General features: G+C 37.2%; 1 protein-coding gene across 4 annotated transcripts; it reads left to right on the top strand.

Moving 5' to 3' along the window:
* Window positions 1–339: 339 nt before the first annotated feature.
* On the top strand, window positions 340–24216 carry hipk1a (homeodomain interacting protein kinase 1a). Of its 4 annotated transcripts, none has more exons than XM_081386652.1 (17): window positions 340–579; window positions 1798–2534; window positions 3529–3902; window positions 7178–7301; window positions 8222–8341; window positions 8443–8529; window positions 8771–8952; window positions 9061–9211; window positions 13179–13383; window positions 13528–13646; window positions 15033–15173; window positions 17321–17475; window positions 18910–19041; window positions 19169–19327; window positions 20110–20276; window positions 20606–20715; window positions 21525–24216. In XM_081386652.1, the coding sequence occupies exons 2-17, from the start codon at window positions 1800–1802 to the stop codon at window positions 21912–21914; spliced, it is 3351 nt and encodes a 1116-aa protein (XP_081242778.1). In that variant the 5' UTR covers window positions 340–579; window positions 1798–1799; the 3' UTR covers window positions 21915–24216. The 4 variants fall into 4 exon arrangements, with proteins under 4 accessions (XP_081242778.1, XP_081242777.1, XP_081242780.1 ...); XM_081386651.1 differs by having other exon boundaries at window positions 17318–17475; XM_081386654.1 differs by lacking the exon at window positions 15033–15173.
* The last annotated feature ends 1027 nt before the right edge of the window (window positions 24217–25243 follow it).

The raw sequence follows: 25243 nt of genomic DNA, 5'->3' as shown, positions 1-25243 counted from the left end.
AGAAAGAAAAATACTGACCCCAAAATTTTGAACGGCATAGTATATTGTTATATATAAAATACTCTACCTTATATACATTTATATATATGTGTTTAAAACATTACACAAGGGGGTTATCATCAAAATATTACATAGTTTAAGGGCTTGTTGTTGTTGTTGTTGTTGTTGTTGTGTTGTTGTTGTTGTTACGGGTGAGTTACAAAGACTAAAGGAAGAACTGTGCCGCAGCTCAGCGACTCTAAACAAGTCTGGCCCACTGATTTACACATCACGTGATCCGCGTCCGGCCAATCAGCGCTCGAGCTCACATCCCGGAAATGGTGCCCATTTGATGTCCTACATTCCTCTCCAGGTCTCAATCATATTTCTGTTCGCTGTCCTTGCGGAATATTAATGTGTAACGATGGTGTTGACTGTGCGTCGGACTGTGTCTAATGTTATTAGACACCTGGAAGCTCGTTGGCTCCAATAAAGCGATGATTTTACGGAGGAACAAATTGAAAATAAAAGAAAAAACAATGAGGCCTAATGGGAAAGATGAAGAACAAGTGTCAAGCTGAGGAATTGAACACACAACAGGTGAGCTGCAAAGATTCACGAAGACAGTAAATGTGAGGTTTTATAAATGCATACAGCACGTCAGGTTGTATTTACGCAGCCAGCGAAATCTTTGACACCGTCACGGTATTTGTTGGCTGGGAACTGTAATGTTAAGACATGTTTGACTGTCATATTGAAAGTTGAATAGTTTGTTTGTGCTACATTTGTCGCTACCACACCTCTTTTTTTTACTCTTTTTTTATCAAACAGTAGCAACCATTGCCATGACAATCCCTCCCTGGCTACAGCCGTTTCTATAGCAACCACCCTGGATCACCTAACTAGAGCGGTTGCTATGGCAACGGACGTTTGATTTGTACTTTTTTTTATATTTTATTTTTATTGCGTAATTATAAACCAGTACAAAAGAAATAATACAGAACAGTGAACATGAACGTGGTGATACAGAGAAAAGGAAAATAAATAATAAATAAAAAAACTTCACAATTTATATAAAACTTGTTCGTTCGAATTTGTTATTTTGTTGTGAAGAACTTATGTTTTAACATATTAATATATTAAAAACTTTATTGTAACATAACTTACTTGTTTTCAGTAAAATCCTTAAACTTTTGTTAAACTTAACGTTTTGTTCAAATCAAATAGAGTCACCTTAAGAAAACTTATTAAAATTTGTTTTTATTTTTTGTAATTTGTCATTTTTTTCATAAAATTTTTATAATGTATAATATTTTATATATTTAAAAAAAAATCTAAAAATATAAGTGCAATTAAATTATTTTATGAAATTAAAACTAAAGTTATTATTATTATTATTTAAAAAAAAAAAACATTAAAATTGCTGCCATTCAGACAATTAATTTTTTTTTTTTTTTCATGAACATTTTGATAGAAGAAATCTGAAATTGTGAAGAAATAAAGTGAAAAATATCCAGGAGTTATAAATGTCACTGAAAAAAAATATCTCATTAAAAAAAAGTTTAGTATAATATTATTATTTGTTTATCAGGGAATCAGTTTTGTTTTAAAATATTAATATTTGAAATCCATCATGTCATTATAATAGCATAACCAACATGCATAAGCCGTATTGTCGTTTTACTCACATCAAATGAAGTAACCCTAAGAAAACATCTTTATATTTGTTTCTCAAACAATTATAATATCATATAAAAAGTTTTTGAAAATAATTAGGTTATGCAAGGAATAACCTTTCTTTTCTCTTAACATTTCTAGGCATGTCCTCACAAATGCAAGCGTTTTCCTCTCCCTCCGTGTCCTCCAGTGGCCTGTCCCGCTCCAAAAAACTGAAGGTGGAAAACCATGTATGGAACGTGAGCAGCCAATCAGGTGAGAGCAGCTACTACCAGAACAGCCCGACCCAGACCAATGGCTCTTCCCCCTCCACATCTGGATTCAACCCCAATTACAACTCCTCCAACCTGGTGTTTCCTCCTCCTGGAGGCTCGCGGGAACAGACAGTGGTGCGTGCCGCGGACAGCACCGGCAGCGTCCCGGAGCCTTCGTCCTCCTCCTCCTCATCGTCCACGTCCAGTCGGCGTGGAAAAGAGGAGGGCTCCATCTCTGTGACAGGCGAGGGCTATCAGAAACAGGGCAGTCGGAAGCGGAAGAGCGAGGAGGTGGACAGCAGCGACAGCGTGCAGATTCTGGAGGAGCTCTCGGCTCCTGTGCTCCCCAACCGTGTGGCCGGGGGTGGAGGCAACGCCACGGCTCAGTCCATCGCTCATTCCACGTCCACCACCAAGAGCAGCAACTCCCACAGTGAGGGCGACTACCAGCTGGTGCAACACGAGATCCTCTGCTCCGTCTCCAACAGCTACGAGGTTCTGGAGTTCCTCGGCCGGGGGACATTCGGACAGGTCGCAAAATGCTGGAAGCGTGGAACGAATGAGATCGTGGCCATTAAGATTCTCAAGAATCATCCATCATATGCCCGCCAGGGTCAAATAGAGGTGAGCAGCTCACCGGAATCAAAACTTTTCCCAAATTATTGTACATTAGTGTTCCTCAGAGTAAAAGTGAAAAGTCTCAACAAGAAATAAATAACCTGTCGCAAATGAGAGAGATATAAAGTTGCAATATAAAGTGGAGAAATAGTTCTAATCGTGAGATATACAGTCGGAATATTAAGAAATAGTTGCAATTGTGAGACATGCAGTCGCAGTTACGAGAAATAGTAGCAGTTGTGAGATATACAGTCGCAAATATTAAGAAATAGTCAAAATTTGGAGACATTTGCAGTAACGAGAAATAGTCAAAATTGTGAGATATGCAGTCGCAATATCAAGAAATAGGCTAGTAGAAATTGTGAGTTATAAATGGCGCAGTAACGAGAAATAGTAGCAGTTGTGAGATATGCAATCACTTTTACAAGAAAAAGATACATTTGTGAGATATAAAGGCGCAATTGCGAGAAATAGTAGCAGTTGTGAGATACTAAGTCGCAATTGTGAGATAAATTACCATAATTTACCAAATGAAAAGTTGAACATTCAAGAAATAATTTTTACTCTGAGGTGGAAACAGACTTCCATAACAAAAACCTGTCATATCTCTCATAATTAATATTGGACTGATGCAATAACAAATGTGTACGCCATCTATTTCTAAGTGAGCAATTAATCATCAATCATGTGCTTGATGTTAATTTGCTTAAAGGGGTCATAAATATGCTAATACGGGACAGTCCGTCAGCGGTCGTGGGCGGAGCATGAGCAATATGACATCAAATTGCTCAGAAAATCCAAACGGCTTGATTATTGAGAGTGTTTAGAATTTTTGAGGATAAAAAAAAAGGAGTGAATGGATTTGTTTCATTGTATGGTGGTTGTGTCCACACTCTGCAAAGACACATTTATATGCAAACACCATATAAAGGTGAATTTTGCATCCAATGACCCCTTTAAATCTAAAGTTTAATTTGAACTCAATCCTGTCTTTTAAAAGGTGAGCATCCTCAGCCGTCTTAGCACAGAGAATGCAGACGAGTTCAACTTCGTGCGCTCTTACGAGTGCTTCCAGCACAAGAACCACACGTGTCTGGTGTTTGAGATGCTGGAGCAGAACCTCTATGACTTCCTCAAGCACAGCAAGTTCAGCCCGCTGCTCCTCAAGTGCATCCGGCCGGTCCTGCAGCAGGTTGCCACGGCTCTGATGAAGCTGAAGAGTTTGGGTCTCATCCACGCTGATCTGAAGCCTGAGAACATCATGCTTGTCGACCCCATCAGACAGCCCTACAGAGTCAAAGTCATCGACTTCGGTTCGGCCAGTCACGTCTCGAAGGCCGTGTGCTCAACCTACCTGCAGTCTAGATACTACCGGTAAGGGAGACTTGATGTCAAAAGGAATTGAAGTACATTTACATTTGTGCATTTAGAAGACGACGTCTAAAGCAACTCCAAGTCCAGGTTGTGTGCACTACATGTAAATTATGACCAATAAAACATAATTATTTTAATGTTACAGACAAAAATTCATACAATGGCTATTGTTATAAATACTGTTATCTGTTTAAAAAATAAATAAACCAAAATCTATTTGGCAGAAACTCTTTTTCAGGTTTTATACAGTTTTACAAGCTTCAAAATCAGTCATTATAAATAATTTTAAGATATCACAGGGCTTGAATTTCGGTGCGGGATTGCGGGTATTGCGCATATTTTTTATCATTCCCGCAGGTCTCCCATTTATAATGCTGGGAATTCCCGCAAACATTGATTCACTTTAGCATGTAGGTTCAGGTTGTATTAGTAAATTAATCCACGCAGATGGAAAATCAAATCAGTCATTTTAAAACTGTCTGCGAGACGCAATTTCACAAACAGCGTGAGTGATTCAGCGGCGCTGCGTCTTCTATCTCGCGTCTCTCAAAATGGGTTGCACAATGCAATCGTTAAGCGCGCAGCAGGCGGCGGAAATACACTCTCGCGTTTCGGGAGTCGATCGGGCCAGCATTGCATCACGAGTAACTAAAGTTTACCATTTGCACGTCTTTTCAAGTCTCACCAGTTTAAACAGTCACGCGATTTTAAACTCTTCGGTACTTGCGCGCTGTCTGAGAGATGCTTTTTTCTCTGCACACATACATAGAGTAAAGCAGCCTCACAAACAGCTCGCGGGTAACAAAAGTTATTTTTCGTGGATTATAAATCGCTTTAACAGTCAAAAACATAAGAAAATGATGTCAATTTCGGTCTTGGAGAGTATCCTCTAATCTAAACACAGTCGGTTATGTCTTAAAGGGGTCATGAACTGGATTGTTTTATTTTTTTATAATGTTGCCTGGGGTGCCCTTATAATGTTAGTATGATTTTTACATAAAAAAATGTCATAATTTATAAATAAAAGCCATTTTTCCAAGCCTGATTTCTGCCTCAGATTTGAACGCTCCGTTTTAAGGGGCGTGTCTGCTGTGAGACTGCAGTGCAAACGCCCACTGCTGTGATTGGCTGACATGCTTGCAATGAAATAGCTAGTATTACAGGAACTCTCTCGAAAACTTTTACTACGTTTTTACTATTACAGCTATCGAGATTAACAAATCATGAAAAGTATCGTTTAAAGCATTATATTTAAATCTATTCCATCACATGAAAGGTTGCAGCATGATGAGCACTGAGCAGATGACAGACAGTCTGTTGATCGCGTGAACAAAGATCTTATCATTGCAACGCAATTTTTGCACTCTCACAAATGCTTACACCAAATCACAATGCAAACACGATGTGAATACACAGTAAGATCTTCATTGTGTAGTGTAACAGTGTCATTATTTCATCACGAGTTTGGTAGTGTCCAGATAAGCTCTCGCGGCTCGCGCTGTGCTGTTTGATTGACAGCTTGGGCGAAACGAAAGGGATCGTTCTTTGATCGCTTTCTGTAGGCTATATAATTTAATAACAGTTTAAAAAAAGATTATTTTCATAATACTACGAGAAATTATGTGAAGTTGATCGTTTAGTCACTGATGCATAAACAGTATTGAACGATTTTAAGAGAAATATCTGAACTTGAATAATTACACATCAGAAATCACTGATCGCAGATCAGGCATTAGAATACACATGGTTACTTACATGTTGCTGGCAGATCCGTCGGGAAATTGTGATTGACTGATTTAATAAAGTTTAACCATGCTGGAATCAGAAGGAAGCTTATGCGGACTGTCTTCTTCCACAAACAGGCACTGCACAATATTTAGTAAACAGCATGTTTATTGCTTGGAAGTAGCTCGATCCGGTTTAGCAATCATCATGTCGTCCTATGTTATTTAGCATGTTTGGGCGAATCGGTGGGCGGGGCTAAACAGGCCGTGTTGAAGTAGGCGTTGATCTTCTTTTGTGGAGGCGGTGTTTTATCCTCTTTGACGTCATTGTTCCCCACTTTGAAAAACGAGTCGTTTGCTGAGCCTGATGTCTATAAAAGCTTTTATTGGACTAACAAGGTAGTTTTCAGTTCTGAAACTTACAGGATATTATTATAGTATGATGATCTCTTATATGTCAAAAGCTCAAGGAAACTTTGATTTCTCAGTTCATCACCCCTTTAAATAAGCATAAATCGCACGTGACCGTATAATGAAAACAGGATCCGTGCACTAGCTCTTAAAGGGACAGCAGCCATATGTGTCTGTCATTAATTTGTTTGTCAAAACAACAAAACATAGCTTTCATTTTAAGGAATCAGGATTAATAGCCTATGAATTTAATTTAGTCAGGACTAAAATACTACCCAGTGTTATTTTACATTTGATTAGGCTACTTTATTCAGTCTCTGTAGTATTTCTGAATAGCCTACTAGTTTTAGACCTAAGCAAAAACTTTTCTCTTTATTTCTCTTTATTGATATCTTTATTCTATTGTATTTATTTGTGCTACTTTTTTCAATTTAATTCAAAGATTGAAATCAAGCTTCCTTGAGTTGTGTAAATTCTTAAGAACAAAATGACCCCATTGTAAAAATGCAATGAGTAGGCTAAGCATACATTTAGGCGAGATAAATGTAATTAAAAAAAAAGTCTAAACTCCCCCCTCAAATTAAAAATTCCCCCCCATAAGAATCACCTAAGGGGGGATTTCCCCCCCATTTTCCAAAATGAAATTCAGGCCCTGTATCATAATTTATTATGCATAAATAGCTGTTAATTTCTCATATTGATGACTTACAATATTGACCTCCAGACCTCTATTTTTCCCAATAATTTATAATGGTCAGCTGATGTGAATGTTTCCTGATTGCATTAATTCTGATATATAATATATAATAGAATTTATAGATAACATAACTAAAATTCATATGATATATTAATATGAAATTCACTAAAATATTCAATTAAAATATTTGGGGGGAAAATAAAAGTGTTTTATCTCTGCATTGGAAGATAATCATAAAATGGCTAAATAGCAATATTCTGTCAATATCAAAGATCTGTATTATAATCTGTCTATCACTTACTATCCTTCATCCCTAAAGAATCTGTTACATTTACTACATCATATGTGTCGTTTTACCCGTCATTCTCCCAATCTTCCCCCCAATCTGCCAATGATTCATTAGTTTATTATAATTTATTATTAATTTGTCTGTTGCGGTGCAGAGCTCCTGAGATCATTCTGGGCCTTCCATTCTGTGAGGCCATTGACATGTGGTCACTGGGTTGTGTCATTGCTGAACTGTTTCTGGGCTGGCCTTTGTATCCGGGAGCTTCAGAATATGATCAGGTCAGTAATAAGGTTTTGTTGCTTCGATTTAATCAGTTCTGTGCAAAATCAATTTGTTTTGTGCAAAATTGAATTGAGAAAGCTATCAGTAGATTTAGGAAGTGATACAAGGGGGCTCTAACACTTCTACTGAAGAGTCAAGCCAATGCCAGTAATTTCACAACGGTCAACACTGGCAGATATATTAGGCTACGTTCAGACTGCAGGTTAATGTGGCCCAGATTCGATTTTCTGCTCATATGTGACTCAGATCTGTTTTTGTCATGAGAGTGTGAACAGCACAAACCACATGGAATCTGATCTTCTGTTGTGGTCCTAAATCCGACACAGGTCTGATGAGTTTTACATCACTCTAGAGCAACATTCGTCATAATTCTGCACTCATGGGAACTGGAATCTGATATTGGCCACATTTAAAACAACAATGTGAACAGCTATACAAAAAACCCCGGATCTGAGCAATAAATCGGAATTGAGCATTAAGGCTGTGTGAGTGTAGCCTCAGCTTATTACTAGTAATAATCATATATAGACAAAGTTCTGTCTTGAAACTCTAGATGGCGCAGGCTCTATAGGACACAGCTGATTGGTTCTTTCTGTATCAGTAGCCAATGAGATCGTTGCTCAACCTTCAAATACTGGTCAGCATTTGCTGTAGCGCTTTCAGAAACCCTCCTCCTTCCCCAGCTCCACCTGTATAGATCTGCTATAGATAATGTATGCTTTTTTGTACAGCTATTGTAATGTCACATCCATTACCATGCCAAAAACTCATGGCAGAAATTACAAATATGGACTAGTTATCTCTCTCTGCATACACTACTTAGTTACAACAAACTGTTTACAGTGTGTCCATCTGTGAGGAATGGGTGTATAATCTACATGTAATATATATATATGCCTGCTTGTTTTTTCCACAGATTCGGTACATTTCCCAGACTCAAGGTTTGCCAGCTGAGTATCTCCTGAGCGCCGGCACTAAGACCAGCCGTTTCTTCCACAGGGGCCCAGACTCCAGCTATCCTCTCTGGAGACTCAAGGCATGTCCCCCTTAAAGCACTGCTGTGTATTTTATTTTCTAAGACATCAGCGGTCAATAGATGATTAAACGCTTTCCTGACAGATGTGTTTCTGTTTTTAGACTCCCGCAGAGCACGAGGCAGAGTTTGGGATAAAGTCCAAAGAGGCTCGGAAATACATTTTTAACTGCCTTGATGACATGATGCAGGTAGTGCTGTGTCTACAGTGATGTGTGGAATAATCAGATACAAATGTGTACACTCAGGTCGGAGCCGATAGCCTCGTGGACGACACTCCGATATTGTTGTAATATTTCACAATATTGCTGTATTTGCTGTATTTTAGATCAGATAAATGCATCCTTGGTGAGACTTCTTTCACAACTTGGTTTTCCAATCATAAAAGAGTTTGTAAATACTTCCTTATGACACATGGTGCCTTCACTCCAGGTCAACATGACTAACCTGGAAGGCACGGACATTTTAGCGGAGAAGGCTGATCGGAGGGAGTTCATTGACCTGCTAAAGAAAATGCTAACACTAGACGCAGACAAGAGGATCACGCCCACGAAGACCCTCAACCACCCGTTTGTGACTATGGCTCACCTACTTCACTTCCCACACAGCTCTCAGTAAGCCCTGCTGATGAGTTGATTATCTACATATAATGTATATAGAATAGCCACATATCTGTCTGTACTCCTACACTAACCTCAGTGCCGCCCTCTCTTGTTGTGCAGCGTGAAGTCCTGCTTCCAAAACATGGAGATCTGCAAGCGCAGGTGTACAGCTTTCGACAATAACAAGAACCTGTTCGCCAGCCACAACACCCCCAGCGCGGCCGCCAACCTCACGGTCACCTTCAGCAGTCAACTCAATCAGCACAGTCAGGTGTGTGCTACTGCACAGATGCATTACATCAAATTTAATTTGTTTGCAATGCAATTGGATTCAGTATGTTGAATAATATAAGAATATAATTATGCAACTGAGTATCACTGGTAATGCATGTGTGCGTTAAAGCCATATAGTTCACCTAAAAATCCCATATGCTGTTTTATTCTGTGAAAGACAATGATTTTTGAGGGAGCTCTTTTCCATACAACGTCAGTTCATATTGGCCATGTCTGTTAAATCTCCAAAACTGACAAAAAACTTCCACAAAATTGGTTCGTATGACTCACGCAAGTCTTCTGAAATGATATGACTGCTGATCATTTGTGAACCACTGCAACCGAATCAATGAGTTGAGAATCTTAGAACCGACTGAAGCGAATATTGAATTGAACAAAAGCATCCTTCACAAATCAGACTGATCTGGATCTCAAGTTCAACTCAATGACTCAGTTATTCAGTTCTCGAGTTAGCAGGTCAAAGGAGGGCAAGATTACTGGTGAATTTGAATAAAACTTTGCTCTGTTCCTCACACAAAGTTATCGTATTACTTCAGAAGACTTGAGATATAGCAGTGTGATTTTAGTATTATTTATATACTATTACAGTATTTATTAATATTTTGAATGAGCTTTTATTTGTAATATTTTCCGTTTTCATTTTAGTTTTCTGTTCTGTGCTCTTGTAATTTTTTTAATATTATCTTTTTTAATATATCTTAGTTTTCGTTCTTTTTTATTTTAGTTTTAGGTTTTTTTGTATTTCAATTTATTTATTTCAGTTAGTTGCCAAGGTATGGAAGTAAAATAATGTCAAATGTTTTTGAAACAAAAAGCCTGTTGAATTGCACTACTTGAAAAAAAATAGGCATTGCATTAACCATGCTTGCATTTTAATGCATTGTATTTTTAGGGCTTGCATTTTTATGGGCTGAAATTCAACATGGTTGAATATTTAAGCTGTGAATATTTCAATTAAAAACATTTCAAACACATTTTCATTATTAAAAATTCAATAATCCATATTCACCTTTCATATTTCACTTCCAAAATATTCAAACTGTTTAAAAATACAACCTATAATATTCAACAGGTAATTTTCGGTCCATTTTATTTCGCTTTGCAAATTCGCTTCCACAAATTCAGTGGTTCAAATTCGACAGTAAATTCAACGGAACTGCAGGAAAAGCAATAGATTACCGAGATACTCTCCATCTGCTGTTAGTCAACCTCACCAGCAGGGGGTGCAAAAGCGCTTGTTGTTGACAAAGACAGAGCAACAGTTAGAGCAAGCCATTCATTCATAAAATGAAAATGATTATCGTGTCAGTATATCTGCGGAAAAGATGATAAAGACACAAAAGCTGTGTTTGTTTCATTCAATAGGCTACCTTCATTGTTACTTTCCCTGTGTAGCATGTAATCAGCTTTCTCTACATGAACAGGATTATAATCGGTTTCCCTCAATACCTCATACTCAAGGATTCCCCTTCCGTCGGGACAAAACGCTTAACGTAGTGCATGGACTAATACAGTGATATAAAAGACCAAACTCGCACCTTATTGGGGATGTAGGCTGTAGGCTACTATATAGGCTAGATGGACTAAGAATATGAACGTAACGCGCAAAGTTTCATGCAGAGCGTTTCGTGATATAGGCTAGCCTACTGGCATAAAATCAACACTTTCTCTTCTCTTTTCTCTCTCTCTCTCTCTCTCTCTCTCTCTCTCTCTCTCTACAGTATATATATATATATTAATATATATACACACACACACACACACACACACACACACACATATATATATATATATATATATATATATATATATATATATATATATATATATATATATATATATATATATAGTAACATATAGTAGGCTATGCCTACGTGTATTGCATTAGCTTAAACTGGGAAGAGTCATAGCACTTGCATATTGTTGTCCTCCTATTGTTAGTTTAACTGTAAATCGCTTTGGATAAAAGCGTCTGCTAAATAAATGACTAAATGTAGCCTAATAAATGTACAATTTGCTTGACATTGGACATTCGCACATTTAGGACCATCTCAAAAGTTGCATAAAACATTGGCATACACGTTTCTAACTTCAATAGCAAACTTTAATTTATTTGAATAAATTTCAAAAATCCAAAGGGTGTGCAGTATGCCTGACACTACATGAACACTTTACAGTTGGTGTTATGACTGTAAGTCGTTCTATTAACATGCTATTGAAGTTAGAAACGTGTATACCAATGTTGTATACACTTTAGAGACGGTCCCTAAATGTGCGAATGTCCAACGTCAAGCTAACTTTATGCCAGTCTATCACTGGGAAACGCTCAGCATTAAACTTTGCGCGTTATTCTGAGTCAATCTGCTTGCCTGCAAGTTTTTTATATCACTGTAATTAGTCCATTAAGCTATACGTTAAGCGTTTTATATGTCCAGCTGGGCAATCCTTAAGTATTGAGGGAAACCCTAATAGCCTGCATGCAGCACATCGCCACAATATAAAGTTAAGGCAACTAAACAAGAGAAATATATGTCAACCTCAAAAATGTAACATTAGATCTGTATATCCGCATCGGGGAATAACATTAATCTCGTTCACGGTAGAGAAAGATGCATGTAGGCTACAAAGGGAAAGTAACCGTGAAGACACTGAATTTAACATAAAACCGCCGTCATAATAATCACAAATACACTTACATTGCTGTTAAATGAGTTTTATGAATGAATGGCTTGCTCTAACTGTTGCTCTGTCTTTGTCAACAACAAGCGCTTTTGCACCCCCTGCTGGTGAGGTCGACTAACAGCAGATGGAGAGTATCTCGGTAATCTATTGCTTTTCCTGCAGTTCCGTTGAATTTACTGTCGAATTTGAACCACTGAATTTGTGGAAGCGAATTTGCAAAGCGAAATAAAATGGACCGAAAATTGCCTGTTGAATATTATAGGTTGTATTTTTAAACAGTTTGAATATTTTGGAAGTGAAATATGAAAGGTGAATATGGATTATTGAATTTTTAATAATGAAAATGTGTTTGAAATGTTTTTAATTGAAATATTCACAGCTTAAATATTCAACCATGTTGCATTTCAGCCCATAAAAATGCAAGCCCTAAAAATACAATGCATTAAAATGCAAGCATGGTTAATGCAATGCCTATTTTTTTTCAAGTAGTGCAATTCAACAGGCTTTTTGTTTCAAAAACATTTGACATTATTTTACTTCCATACCAAGGCAACATTTCTCATTTTTATTTAAGTTTTTTAAGTTCAGGTTATTCATGTAATAATTGTATATTTTATATATATGTACTGCATATGTATGTATGTATGTGTGTGTATATATATATATATATATATATATATTATATATATATATACATAGGCTATAGTATATATATTACTGAAAAAGATTTTTAATAGTTTAAGTTTTAGTTAAAGGGTTAGTTCATCCAAAAATGAAAATTCAGTCAGTAATTACTCACCCTCATGTTGTTCTGGACCGGCAGAATGAAATTGCCTAGAAGCTTATGAAGAAGTGAGCCAGCTCTCAGATTTCATCAGAAATATCTTAATTTGTGTTCCAAAGATGAACAAAAGTCTTACAGGGTTGGAACAACATGAGGGTGAGTAATTACTGACAGATTTTTGGGTGAACTAACCCTTTAACAATGACAACACTGGAATATAGTGCACAAGTCATATGAACTACCTTATATGTGGTTGATTTGGTCATTTTTGGAGTTTTGGAGTCAGTCGTGGTCACTATGAATCGTCTGCATAAAGAGGTTTGGATCATCACGAGTGTGAGTAAACAATGTCGCAACTGTCATTTTATGTGAACTATAGCTTTAAAGCGTAGTATGCATGCTATATTAAAGTCTTCAGTGCTATTTCTGTGCTTAGTCAGTGGTGTTAAGAATCTCCCTCTCTTTCCGTAACTGCCAGATGGCCTCCACGGGGGGCCAGTCCCTGTCTCTTAGCAGCAACGTTCCTTTACTCAACTACCAGCCTGGTCTGTACCAGCAGGCCACTATAAATATACCAGGCTTGGCTCAGCAGAGTGTGCCGTTGCAGGCTCGCCCTACTCAGCTGTGTGCCCAGACAGAGCCCTTCCAGCAAACCCTCATTGTGTGCCCTCCTACCATCCAGGGTGAGCCTGTACCCTACCCCGTTTACCCAATCCTGCTACAGCTTTGTCCAAACCCACTTCTCCCTACATCCTACCCTCCTTTCCTTTAGACCCATGCTGCTTCCAAATGCATTTGACCTGAATCACTCATGTTTAATTCACCAGGGCTGCAGACCTCCAATAAACACACTGGATATCCAGTGAGAATGGACAACTCAGTACCCATAGTGCCCCAGAACCAATCCACCCAGCCCCTACACATTCAGCCCAGCATGCTCACACAGGTAAGCATCATGCTTGTGTGTCCATGAGCGAACAGTGTGTTATCTGGAGGTGTTTCTCCTCTTTCACGGTTTCATATGATCCTTGTTTCTCTGCTCTTGTAATTCCCTCACTTTTAGCACGTAGGCATTTATGATTGAGTGTTTGGTTTTTCTTAAATCACTTTATTCCTCTTTAATTTGCAATAAGAATAACAGTGAAGACTAAAAACAAAAGGGACAGCGATTTTTAAAACCGTGTGTCCCATGAACTGTGTGTATTTTGGAAGGCCAAACAAAGTAGTTTTTTCTTTCGCAACGGAAAACAAAGCATCTCCACGACATGGCGGCCCCGGTGGCTAGAATAAGAGTTACGCAGCCTTTCTTTGCGTATACATTTGGGCGGTGTTATGAAACTCTGCCCCCACATACTGATGTAGATTTGTGGAGGCGTGTTTGAATGAAGCTTTTTAGGTAGGCGTGGTAGCCTAGGTTTGACACTTTGGTGCTTTGTAAATATGCAAATCTTATACTTGCACTAACAGCTACATAAAACACTAAAGAAAAAGGAAAACAAGAAATCGCAGCATATGACCCCTTTAATGGTGAGACCTTTGGTTTTGTAATCAGGCTCTCTTGGTATCGGTCAAAATTTTCATATCGGTGCATCCCTGAAATGTTCTATTATCTGATCTGTTGTAGTTATAGTTTCTGTTCATATGCAGATTTTCTGCTTTAGAAACGTTTCTTATTATCATCAATATTAAAATCAGTTGCTTAATATTTTTGTGGAAACCATCATACATTTTTTCAGGATTTTCTGATGAAAAATCAGGTCAAAAACAACAACATCATTTGTAGGAAATCTTTTGTAACATTATAAATGTATTAACTGTCATTTTTGATCAATTTAATATGTCCTTGCTCAAAATAAGTATCAATTTCTTGAACAAAATCCCACTGCAGGGTTCCTCAAATCCAGCCCTGGTGGGCCACGGTCCTGCTGAGTTTCGCTTCAGCTCTGATCAAACTCACCTACCTGTAATTTTCCAGTAACTCTGAAGACCTTGATTGGCTTGCTCATGTGTCTTTGACTAGCTGAACTCTAAAGGGCAGTGGCTCTCCAGGGCTGGATTTGAGGAGCTCTGTCCTACTGACGCCAAACATTTGAACGGTAATGTATTTTCAGTAAGTTTGAAAGATCTCTGAATGGAAAGGGTGAGATTTCCGTATAAACAGTCGGTAGGTTGTCGACTAGTGATTTGCTGCCTTTACTATCAAAAGATACTGATCTGTTTTGTACTTGTTGTCAATATTTTCTTCATTTTGTGGGAAGTCTTTGGGCGAGTTACTTTCTCGGTCCGCTTAGCCGGCTTGTTGTAACAGTGCCACCCTTTCCTCCATCCTCAGTTCCTCCACACATCCCTCTATCCCTACCCCACCCAGAGCAGCAGCACCCCGCTGGCGCTGGCCTCCCTGCGCCTTCCAGTGGCGGGAATGACGCCGCTGGCCTTGGGCTCTCGGCGTCTGGAGCAGAGTGCCACCATGCTGGTAAACCTGCGCCCTGCCACGAGACACGCCTAGTTCCTCTTCTTTCTCACTATTTTTCTCTTACAATCTTTGCCTTGCTGCATGTTGCATTTTTAGGCCAAACTTCTGAATTGAATGAAATAAGATAGCGTACCAAAAAATAATTGCAAGAAAACATGTTTTTTGATTGAGATGTGAGACACAAAAACAACTGTGCTACCAATCAGTGTTGTGTAATTTACAACATATGACTCTAATGAACTGGTTCTTTTGAATGAATCAATCAAAAAAAACAGTAACCAGTTTGAATCAGCTGAATGAAATCTTCCCTGAATGACTCACTGAATCAAAAGAGGTTCCTGAATCATCTAACTCACTCAATTGCAAGTTATCATTACTTTTCAGTGATGTCTAAATTTAATTCAGTATCAGTACTGACTAGTTGCTCTTGTAGATGCATATTTGCAAGTAATTTTTTTTATAAATGCTATTTTAATATTATTTTTTTTTTTTTATATATAAATTGTGAACCTGGACCACAAAACCTGTGTCACATGGGTCAATTTTTGAAATTGATTAAATAAGCTTTCCATTGATGTATGGTTTGTTAGGATAGGACAATATTTTGCCGAGATACAACTATTTGAAAATCTGGAATCTGGGCATGCAAAAAAATCGAAACATTATGAAAATTGCCTTTAAAGTTGTCCATTTATGTTCGCGATTGTGCTGCATTCACTCACAAAAATAAATGTTTTATATATTTACGGTTGGAAATTTACAAAACATCTTCATGGAGCATGATCTTTACTTAATATCCTAATGATTTTTGGCATAAAAGAAAAATCAATAATTTTGACCCAAACAATGTATTGTTGGCTTTTGCCACAAATATACCTGTGCGACTTGTGACTGGTTTTTTGATCCAGGGTCACAATTATATTTTAATTCAATAATATTAATAATAATAAAAGCTTTATATTTAACGTTTGAAAAAATGTATTATTTTGGAATAGCATTTATTAAAAATAAATCAACATGTATGCGGTATATAGAATCATTCACATGTGCATTTGCGTAGATGCACAGACTTTGATTGTGACTTAAAGTGTCATAGGTAGCTAATGTAAATTCACTGCACATTGCTATTGCTCTGTGATGTTGTGAAGGCAGTTATGAAAGGAAAATATTAAAAGAATTGATGTGATTTGCTATTTGCCCTAATTTCTTAAGGAGTTTTTGGGTGGAAAGTGGCTGTTTTAGTTTAGTTCTCTTCTTTCTTCACCTATCAATCATGATTTAACAAGGCGGTTTTTCTTTTGGACTGGAGCTGCATCTCTTCTGGGCCCCAGGGCTCTATCCAGTGAAGCATGGCTGCTTGACTCTGTGCAATCCAAGTGATTTCCATCCTCTTTCCACAGACCCACTCCTGTGGCAACAAATGTCTCCCCATTGTCTCGTTCTCCTTTTTCTTCCACTGCTAACCAGTCACTTCCTCTCTATGCAGATAAATGGACTGGCAACCGTAACTCGTCACTTGTTTTGCTTTGGTGATCATTTGAGTTAAATTCCCCGCTCAATTGTCATAGTTTTCTTTCGTATCTTGCACTTATTCTTCTCTTTATAAAAGGTTGATCTGTTCAAATCATGATTTTTTTTACTCCTGTGAAGGATTGACTTTATTACTGTGTTGTTTTGTGTTTTAATGAAGTTCTGCATGATTTTAAGAGCTTGCAGGACAAGATCCATTTTTCACGTATGACAGGAAGAGATCGAACAAAGACAAACTGAGCGACGCCACGGTGCTCAGCATTCATCTGTCAATCAAAGTGCATCAATGTCTTAAGCCCTGTTTGCATATTCACTGCAAAAAGGAGTGATATGAAAAGCAACTGTTGACGAAATAGGAAATATGTAATGCATATTTATACTATACCCACCAATCACCATTCTATTACAAAAGCCTTGCTATTATTGATAAAAGTTCACCTCTTTGTCAATTCAGTTTATTGAATCACAATTTGCATTAAAGCTTTTGACAGCAGTGTTTTTGGGAGTGTGAACAGGCCTTGTTGCTCCAAATTAATAGAGTTACTAAAAAAGTTGTTTTTGGGTTTGTGACAGTGCTTTTGTTAATGCCTTTGTGTGTGTGTGTGTGTGTTTAGCAGGGCTGGCCTGCAGGCACACAGCAGATCCTCATTCCCTCTTCATGGCAGCAGATGTCAGGCATGGCCATGCACAATCCCAGCCAGCCTGTGCTGTCCGATTCCCCCATGGGCTCTCTGTTCTCAGACAACACCACCCAACAGAACAGTAGCTGGAGGTCAGAACTGCCCCCACAGCAGTTTACACTCGCAGTTTTACATTTCAGGTTTTGTTGCAAGCCTGGATTCAATCAACCATCAAGTTTGATTTGCGTGAAAGACTTGCTATGGTGTTGCACTCGAGTCTGAATGCATCTGGGGTTTGCTTTACAGGTGTTTCTCACAAAGCCTGTCAAAACATGTCTGTCACATTTCCCCTGGGGTTATTATTTAGTGCGATCAAATCGATTAATCGCAGCACTGTTATTATAACTAAAACTAAAACCTTAAAAAAAAACATTTTCGTTACTTGAAATAAAATAAATGTTAGCAGAAATAAGTTTATGGGGTTTTTTTTATTTCAACATTTCCCATTTTCTCATTTAGTTTTAACTTGATGTGCTAAAAAAACTTAAATAAGTATTAATAATAACTATATAGACATTTAAAAAAAAACATGTAAAAATAAAAAAAAAACACAGCAAAGTTACTAAAACTTTCTGAAATTAACATGAAAACGGAAAATATAAACATAAAATCTCATTCTAAAAATGTATTATAACTGTAATAGTATCTCAATGATACTAAAATAACACTGATTTCACCTCAAAATCAAAAGAAAACGATTAATAATAATATGATTTATTTAATAAATTAAAAAAATATGTATCAAGAATATATATAACAAGAAAAAAAAATGTATTACTTAATTGTTGTTGTTGTTGTTGTTAGAGTTATTAAGGTTTATTTTTTTACATTATTTGATTTACAGGTAAGCATCTTTCCCCAACTAATTCTCATTTTCATAATGCAAAAAAACTCATTCTCATTACTGTAAATATAAAAATGAAGATCTATAATACAAGTTTTTTTTTATTTATACATACATTATTATACTTATACATAATTTATACAATTTATACATTTACATTATTTAAATAAAAAAATTGTAATACCGTTAATGCTTATAACGTATTTAGTGCTTATCACGATTCATCTAATCTAACATAAAACTTTGTGTATATACTGTATACTGTATATATGACAAACTTTATGGTAAGAATTGAAAAATAAATTTGAGGTGAAATGTGACCTCGGCATGTTCTTGGCATTTTTTGTTTGATTCACATGTGCGTTATTGCCTGATTACAGTGACAGCGCTTCCGGTGATGCTCAGGCTGGTGACAAAAAAAGCATTTAGCAAAAGTACTAGGTGTGAAAACAGCTTAAAAGTAATGAACTGCAATATTGCACCAAGCTGTTACCTGTGTTTCCAAATGTATTTCTTGTTATGCAATAGAACTCATTGCAGAATGACAGTGTGAATTTTGTTGCTGCTGATTGTAATGTAGAACAACATGCCTCGAGTGAAAACTGAATTCAGTGAATTGCAAATAGCTAATAACCAATTATAACCATTGTCAAAACAGCATGCATTTAATACACTCTGTCAGGGGTCGACATGGAGGTCAGTGTGAGGGGCGCAACGTGAGCGCTCAGCCCTCCCACGCAGGAGCAGCCAGCAGTCGTACACAGCAGAGCGGAGTGAAGAGGTCAAAGGGTCGACGAGCTGAGAGCAGAGCCAGGTAACACTCTTATGCCTCAATATGTGCAGCCATCTCTCAATAATGTTAAATAGATGGGGGAAAAAAGGTTATTATGCTAACATATTAAAAAAATTTCAAGTCATTTTATTTCTTATTTACCTCGCAGACCCACGTCCTCCCAGCAGCCGGCCTCTTTGGGAGCGCACAACTGTGGTGATGCGTCCCAGCCCATCGTCATCTCCGACACCCCCAGCCCTGCTGTCAGCATCATCACCATCCACAGCGACACTGAGGACGATGACGACAGGAAGTTTCCTCCTGAAAGGTGGGATCACTTTTACATCCCAACTCAAAATCTGTATTGTAGTTTTATATATATTATGCTATGTATGTCTTGTGTATTTTTTTTCTTTGTAGACTAGTAATACCTACAGTTCACACACCTTATTTCTAAATTTGCAAAGAAAGGTATGGTAATCTTAATGTAGAAAAAAATATAAATCAAAAATGTACAATAATTTACAACACAGACACAAAAATAAAAATCACTCATCCCATCAGAATCTCTTAATGCTGATTAAAACAATATTACTAACGTAAGCGAAAGGTTTGGCTTTGTCCCGACCGTGGAAAAGCGACTATACACTAGCATTTAAAGGTTTGGGGTCAGTAAGATTTTGGTCAGTAAAAAGAAAATGTATACTTTTATTCAGCAAGGACGCTTTAAATTGATCAAAAGTGACAGTAAATGCATTTATAATGTTACAAAAGATTTGTATTTCAAATAAATGCTGTTCTTTCAAATTTAACATTCATCAAAAAATCCTGAAAAAGTGTCACCGTTTCCACAAAAATATTAAGCAGCACAACGTTTTCAACATTCACAATAATGAAAAATATTTCTGAAGCACCAAATCAGCATATTAGGATGATTTCTGAAGGATCATGTGACACTGAAGATTGTTCTTACATTAATAAATACAATGTATTTGTATAAGTTATTTAAAATAGTAATAATTCACAATAACACCTTATAATGAATAAATGCAGCCTTGGAGATCATGAAAGAACATTTTTGAAACAAATTTGTCTTCTCTTGTGTGGCAGCTGTAGTGTGAACCAGCGTACAAACGTCATCAGCTGTGTGACTGTCCATGACTCCCAGGACTCTGACTCCTCCACCAGCACCCCTCTCAGTCCCAAACGCCTTCCCAAGTCTCTAGCCATGGTCACACCCTCAGTGAAGACACAGCTCTGGGACGGAGCGTCGGGAGGTTCGTCAGAGTCGTTCAGACTTCTAGTCATCTGAATATTGGGTTTTGATTCATAAAAGGGGCCTTTTCCCTTCCGTCCATTCATGATTGTAATTGCTTCTTACACCAAAAACACTCATAATCCGTTTTAAATCTCCATTTTTAGATTTAAACAGGCTTTTGTTCTACTGTACCTTTTTATAAGTCAATGTGAAATGTGCACGTGATTAAGAACAAGTTGTTGAATATTGAATAGACATGGATATGCCGGTCATATGATAATGTTGTCATGCTTGTGACATCATAGCTGTGCAGATTTGATCCTTAAATGTTATTTTCTTTGCTTCCAGAGAACAATGCTAATAGTTCTGGAAAATTAAAGAAAGGAACGGCCTCACAGTCCAGCGAACGGCATCAGAGAGCGGCATCCAACAGATCTCAGCCTCTCAACCTGAGCCAGGTACATCTGTACAGGTGCACTGCATGCTTTTTGAAGACCACATGACATCAGAATGGACGTTTTGTGGCTGTTAGTCGATATCTGTTAGCTTTGGTTTACTTTATCCACTACCAGTCAAAAGTTTGGGGTCAGTAAGAAATCAGTACTTTTATTCAGGAAAGATGCATCAAATTGATGAAGTGACAATAAAAGACATTTTGTAATGTTACAAAAGATTTACATTTTAAGTAAACATTCTGTTTGTTAAAGAATCCTGAAAAAATGTATCATGGTTTCCACAAAAATATTAAACAGCACAACAGTTTTCAATATTGATAACTTTGATAATAATAAATGTTTCTTGTGAATCAAATCATCATATTAGAATGATTTCTGAAGGATCATGTGACACTGAAGACTGGAGTAATGATGCTGAAAAATCAGCTTTGTCATCACAGGAATAAATTACAATTTGTATTAGTTATAAATTGTAATATTTCATAATATTACTCTTTTTACTGAATTTCTGGAATGCAGCCTTCTTTCAAAAATGTAAAAAATATCGTACTGACCCCAAACTTTTGAATGGTATTGTAAATGAGAGTATACTCCTAAAAGTTGACAAACCAAAATATAACAGATAAATGCATGTTATATATTTGCCCCAACTTCCTGTTTCAATAGGAAACACAACAACACAAGAAAGGCAATTGTGTGCCAACCCAAGGGTGATTGTGACAAACCAGGGTTTATTTTTAATATCTATCATTCGGTTGTTTTTTTCCAACTCGTTCATCAAGTGATTTGTACGTTTTTAATTCATTCAACAGGCGCAGCAATCAATGATGTCATCCCACGATCGTGCAGGGGGCGGATCCCTGAGACGCCAACCCACCTACCCTCCTACAGGCCCCTCCCACTCCTACAGGCTTCATGAAGCGTCACTCTTCGGATCCGCCTCCAGTCTGTACGCATACCCGGCATCTGCGGCCCTGGCCTCCGTGTCGCAGGCGGTGGACCAGCTGCACAATTCAGCCGGATCCTCCTGCTCCTCTTCCTCCGGCCGACACACACGCACCGCCGGGCCGTACTCGGCCTCTCTGAGCCTCCTGCAGAAGAACAGTGCCATGGGCGTCATGTGTCAGGCTTCAGCTCCGTACCAGCGGCCTGCAGCGTTCCCCCTCAGCCAGAGGAAACTCCACCAGTACCCGTACCTGTGAGGAGGACCATCTCGACGTGAGCTTTGATATGTGCTGGGGGGAAATGTCAGGATGGTGTTTTTATTGATTATTTTAGTGTTTTCCTATACAGCATTTCAAAGGAGCACTTCTTGCGTTTCAAAACTATGCCATAAACAGAAAACATTGGTCTTATTTCAGCCTTTTCCTAAAATATCACTCATTATGTCTGAAAAATGCAACAAAGGCCCTGTTTACACCTGGATTTAAGATGTGTTTTGGTCGATCGGAAGTAGACGAGGGAGACACATTCCCGTTTACACCTGGTGTTTTGATTCGTCTCTTTTGTCCACTTTCAACCACTTCTGTCCTGATTTCTTCGAGGGAAGGGTCTATGGGTGGGTAATGTGTGGCTCAGCAATTTACATATGAACGCGCCCAGAGACACGCCCCAGCTTTAGTTACTTCTCTGACAGCCACAAGACCAGCTGAACGCTGTTAGTGTGTGTTAGAAATCAGGAATGGTGAGAGAACATTGTGCTTGGTATGTTTTTAGTCTTCAAACCAAAGTTGGGTCTCCAGCCGACAAAGTTTAAATCCTGTCTTGACTAGCACACTTCCCATAATGTTTAGCGTTACCTCAGTAGGCGGGGAGTTGGCATCTTCTGTGGCTGTTCGAACACATTCGACCAAATGAGAGTTTACTCAACAAAAGCAATCCGGTCAAATGAGTTTTTTGTCCAAAAAGTGGACAAGATCAAACCGGTTTGGACCCCGTTTACACCTGTATTTAGCGCCATCCAATTGTGATCGGATAGACGAAAACGCTTCTTAATACCAGGTGTAAACAGGGCCAAAATCTCCTCAAAACTTTGAAACATGGCTGTGTTTGGAATAACATGCTAGCGTACTACTGATGTGTACAGTATGCAAAGGAAATGACCTACTAGATTTTATACAAATCTCCCTCTTGACTTATTTAATTGGACTGGCAAAACAATAAGACATTTTTATGCAAAAATTGCATTAAAAATGCAAGAAAAAAAGTTATTATTCTGATTGATAAGATTAAATATAAGAATTTTATGTTATGAAAATATCACATTTCACATTCTTAATACCAATACCATGAAAATTCTGTTTTGCATACTATTTTTTTTTTAAACGCAGTAAGTTGTCTCCATGTATTCCATATAAAACTGTTAAGTCTGAAAAATGTTAATGATGTTTAAAAATAAGCTACATTTTTTTAAATAATGTAAATTTAGTTTAACCTGTCAGTCAGAGAATTATGTTTCTGAACTGTTTAAGCTGTCTTTGGGGCGTGTGTCAGCAGAAGCGATCAGCGATCTCTCCTCTAGAAAGATATTTATAAGGTTTCATTGACGTCTGGCCAATTATAATGTGTTGAGATGATAGTGATGTCAGTCTGACAATACTAAAGCATTCTGTTGGCAGACCCAAATTTTATATTTGGGATGTTTTTGTTTGCAACATTATTTTTAAGTTGCAACAAGACACAGGATGTCATCGCTGCTTTTTATTGGTGATGGGAACCTGAATGTGAGCCTGAACCTGAACGGGCCAAAATACCTGGAGAAAGTGATACACAGAAATTTTATATATCTGAAATATAGTTTATGATTGCCATTAAACAGCTGTAGATCACTCATGTCTTGAAATTAGCCTATTTTTTCTGCTTTCATATAATGTTTTTAATAAGTGAGATTTATTGCCATATCAAGTTTGTGACATGACCGCAGAGAGCTTTTAGTTACACACTACATCAATGTAACTGTGTGCTTAATTTATTTATTGAATATGTGTGGATTATTAATGGAACTTTATATCTGTTTATATTTAACCTAATAATGATGCTCTTTCTTTTAAATCCTTGTAATTCTGTTCAACTTTGCATAATATTTTTGTTGATTTGAAAGTATCCTCTTATTCTACTCGCACTTATTTCTGATTTGTATTTTAAGTGTTTTATCCATAACCTAAGACTGAATTTGTCAGTGTGAGTTGTGACGACAGTTACTTGTTATTTGTTCTGTAATGTCTAAAAGATGACGTTTGGATGGAGTGTTGTCGTGTGGGAACTCGCCCTTGGTGCACAGTGAAATAAGAGCGAGACCTCTCACAGATAACACTATTTAGATAGCGCTCAGAGCGATGGGTAACATGTTAGCTGTTCATCTCAGTTGATCTTAGAGCACTTGATGTGTTGTACTGAGCTCGTCTCGTGAATGTTGCCGGGGTTCTTGGCTTTGGTGCGATGATGGCTGTTTGTACTGTTTAATCACCGTGTGAAGTAGATGAAATCACAATAAACTTTGATCCAGAATACAGTGTGGGCCTGATGAATCTGAGGTACAGTAGCCAGTGTATGAGAGTGATGAATGAACCGCTCGAGCTGCTTACTACACTCTTAGCTGTGAGTTTATTTTGATAATCTCTAAGGTGAATTTATTCTGGTGATGATCCATTGTCACTGCCATTTTTAGAGGCAGTTTGGTTTTCTGTCCCTCTGGCACTTTAGGAAATTATGCTTTTGCAGACAGGTTGGGACTTGGTGTGAATAAAATAGTGTGTATATATATATATATATATGCCTAATGGATGTGTGTGTGTGTATATACGTATCTGTATATATATAGTATATATATATACAGATACACACACACACATATATATATATATATATATATACACATACATTATATATATATATATATATATATATATATATATATATATATATATAGTTTTAAATAATTAAAATTCCTCAAATTTAGTCATTTAGACCAATTTATGAATCAGTTTGACCAATTTATCAACAACCAACTATTTGCTGAATAAAACGTTTTAGTCTATTTAAGGCCAATATTTCCAGGCCTGTAAAACACCATTTAAAACAAAATATTTTTATGACTGTGGCAGCCCTAATATTTGTAATAAATATTTTATATGAGGCTGCTAGTATAATAAAATATACCTTTCCAGTTTGAACTCAAATTAGTAACACTTTACAATGTTTCATTTGTTAACATTAGTTAACTACATTAGCAAATATGAATTAACAATGAAATAATTCTAAAAAATGTATTAATCTTAGTTGATGTTAATTTCTGCATTTACTAATACATTATTAAAATCGAAAGTTGTATCTGATAATATTATTTAATGGACCTCATCTGACATGACCGAACATTGAACAATTGTATTTTTATTAACTAACATTAACGAAGATAAAAACTAACAAATGTATTGCTCATTGTTGGTTAATTCGTTAAACTAATGTTAACTAATGAGACCTTTGGAAGCTTGTTTCCCCCACAGAATAAAAAATACAAAAAGAAATTGTGACT

Source organism: Scardinius erythrophthalmus, assembly GCF_964197995.2.
Source record: "Scardinius erythrophthalmus genome assembly, chromosome: 15".
Lineage (NCBI taxonomy): Eukaryota > Metazoa > Chordata > Actinopteri > Cypriniformes > Leuciscidae > Scardinius > Scardinius erythrophthalmus.
Note: the sequence above shows the minus strand (reverse complement) of the source record. Positions and strands in the feature narration are given on the sequence as shown.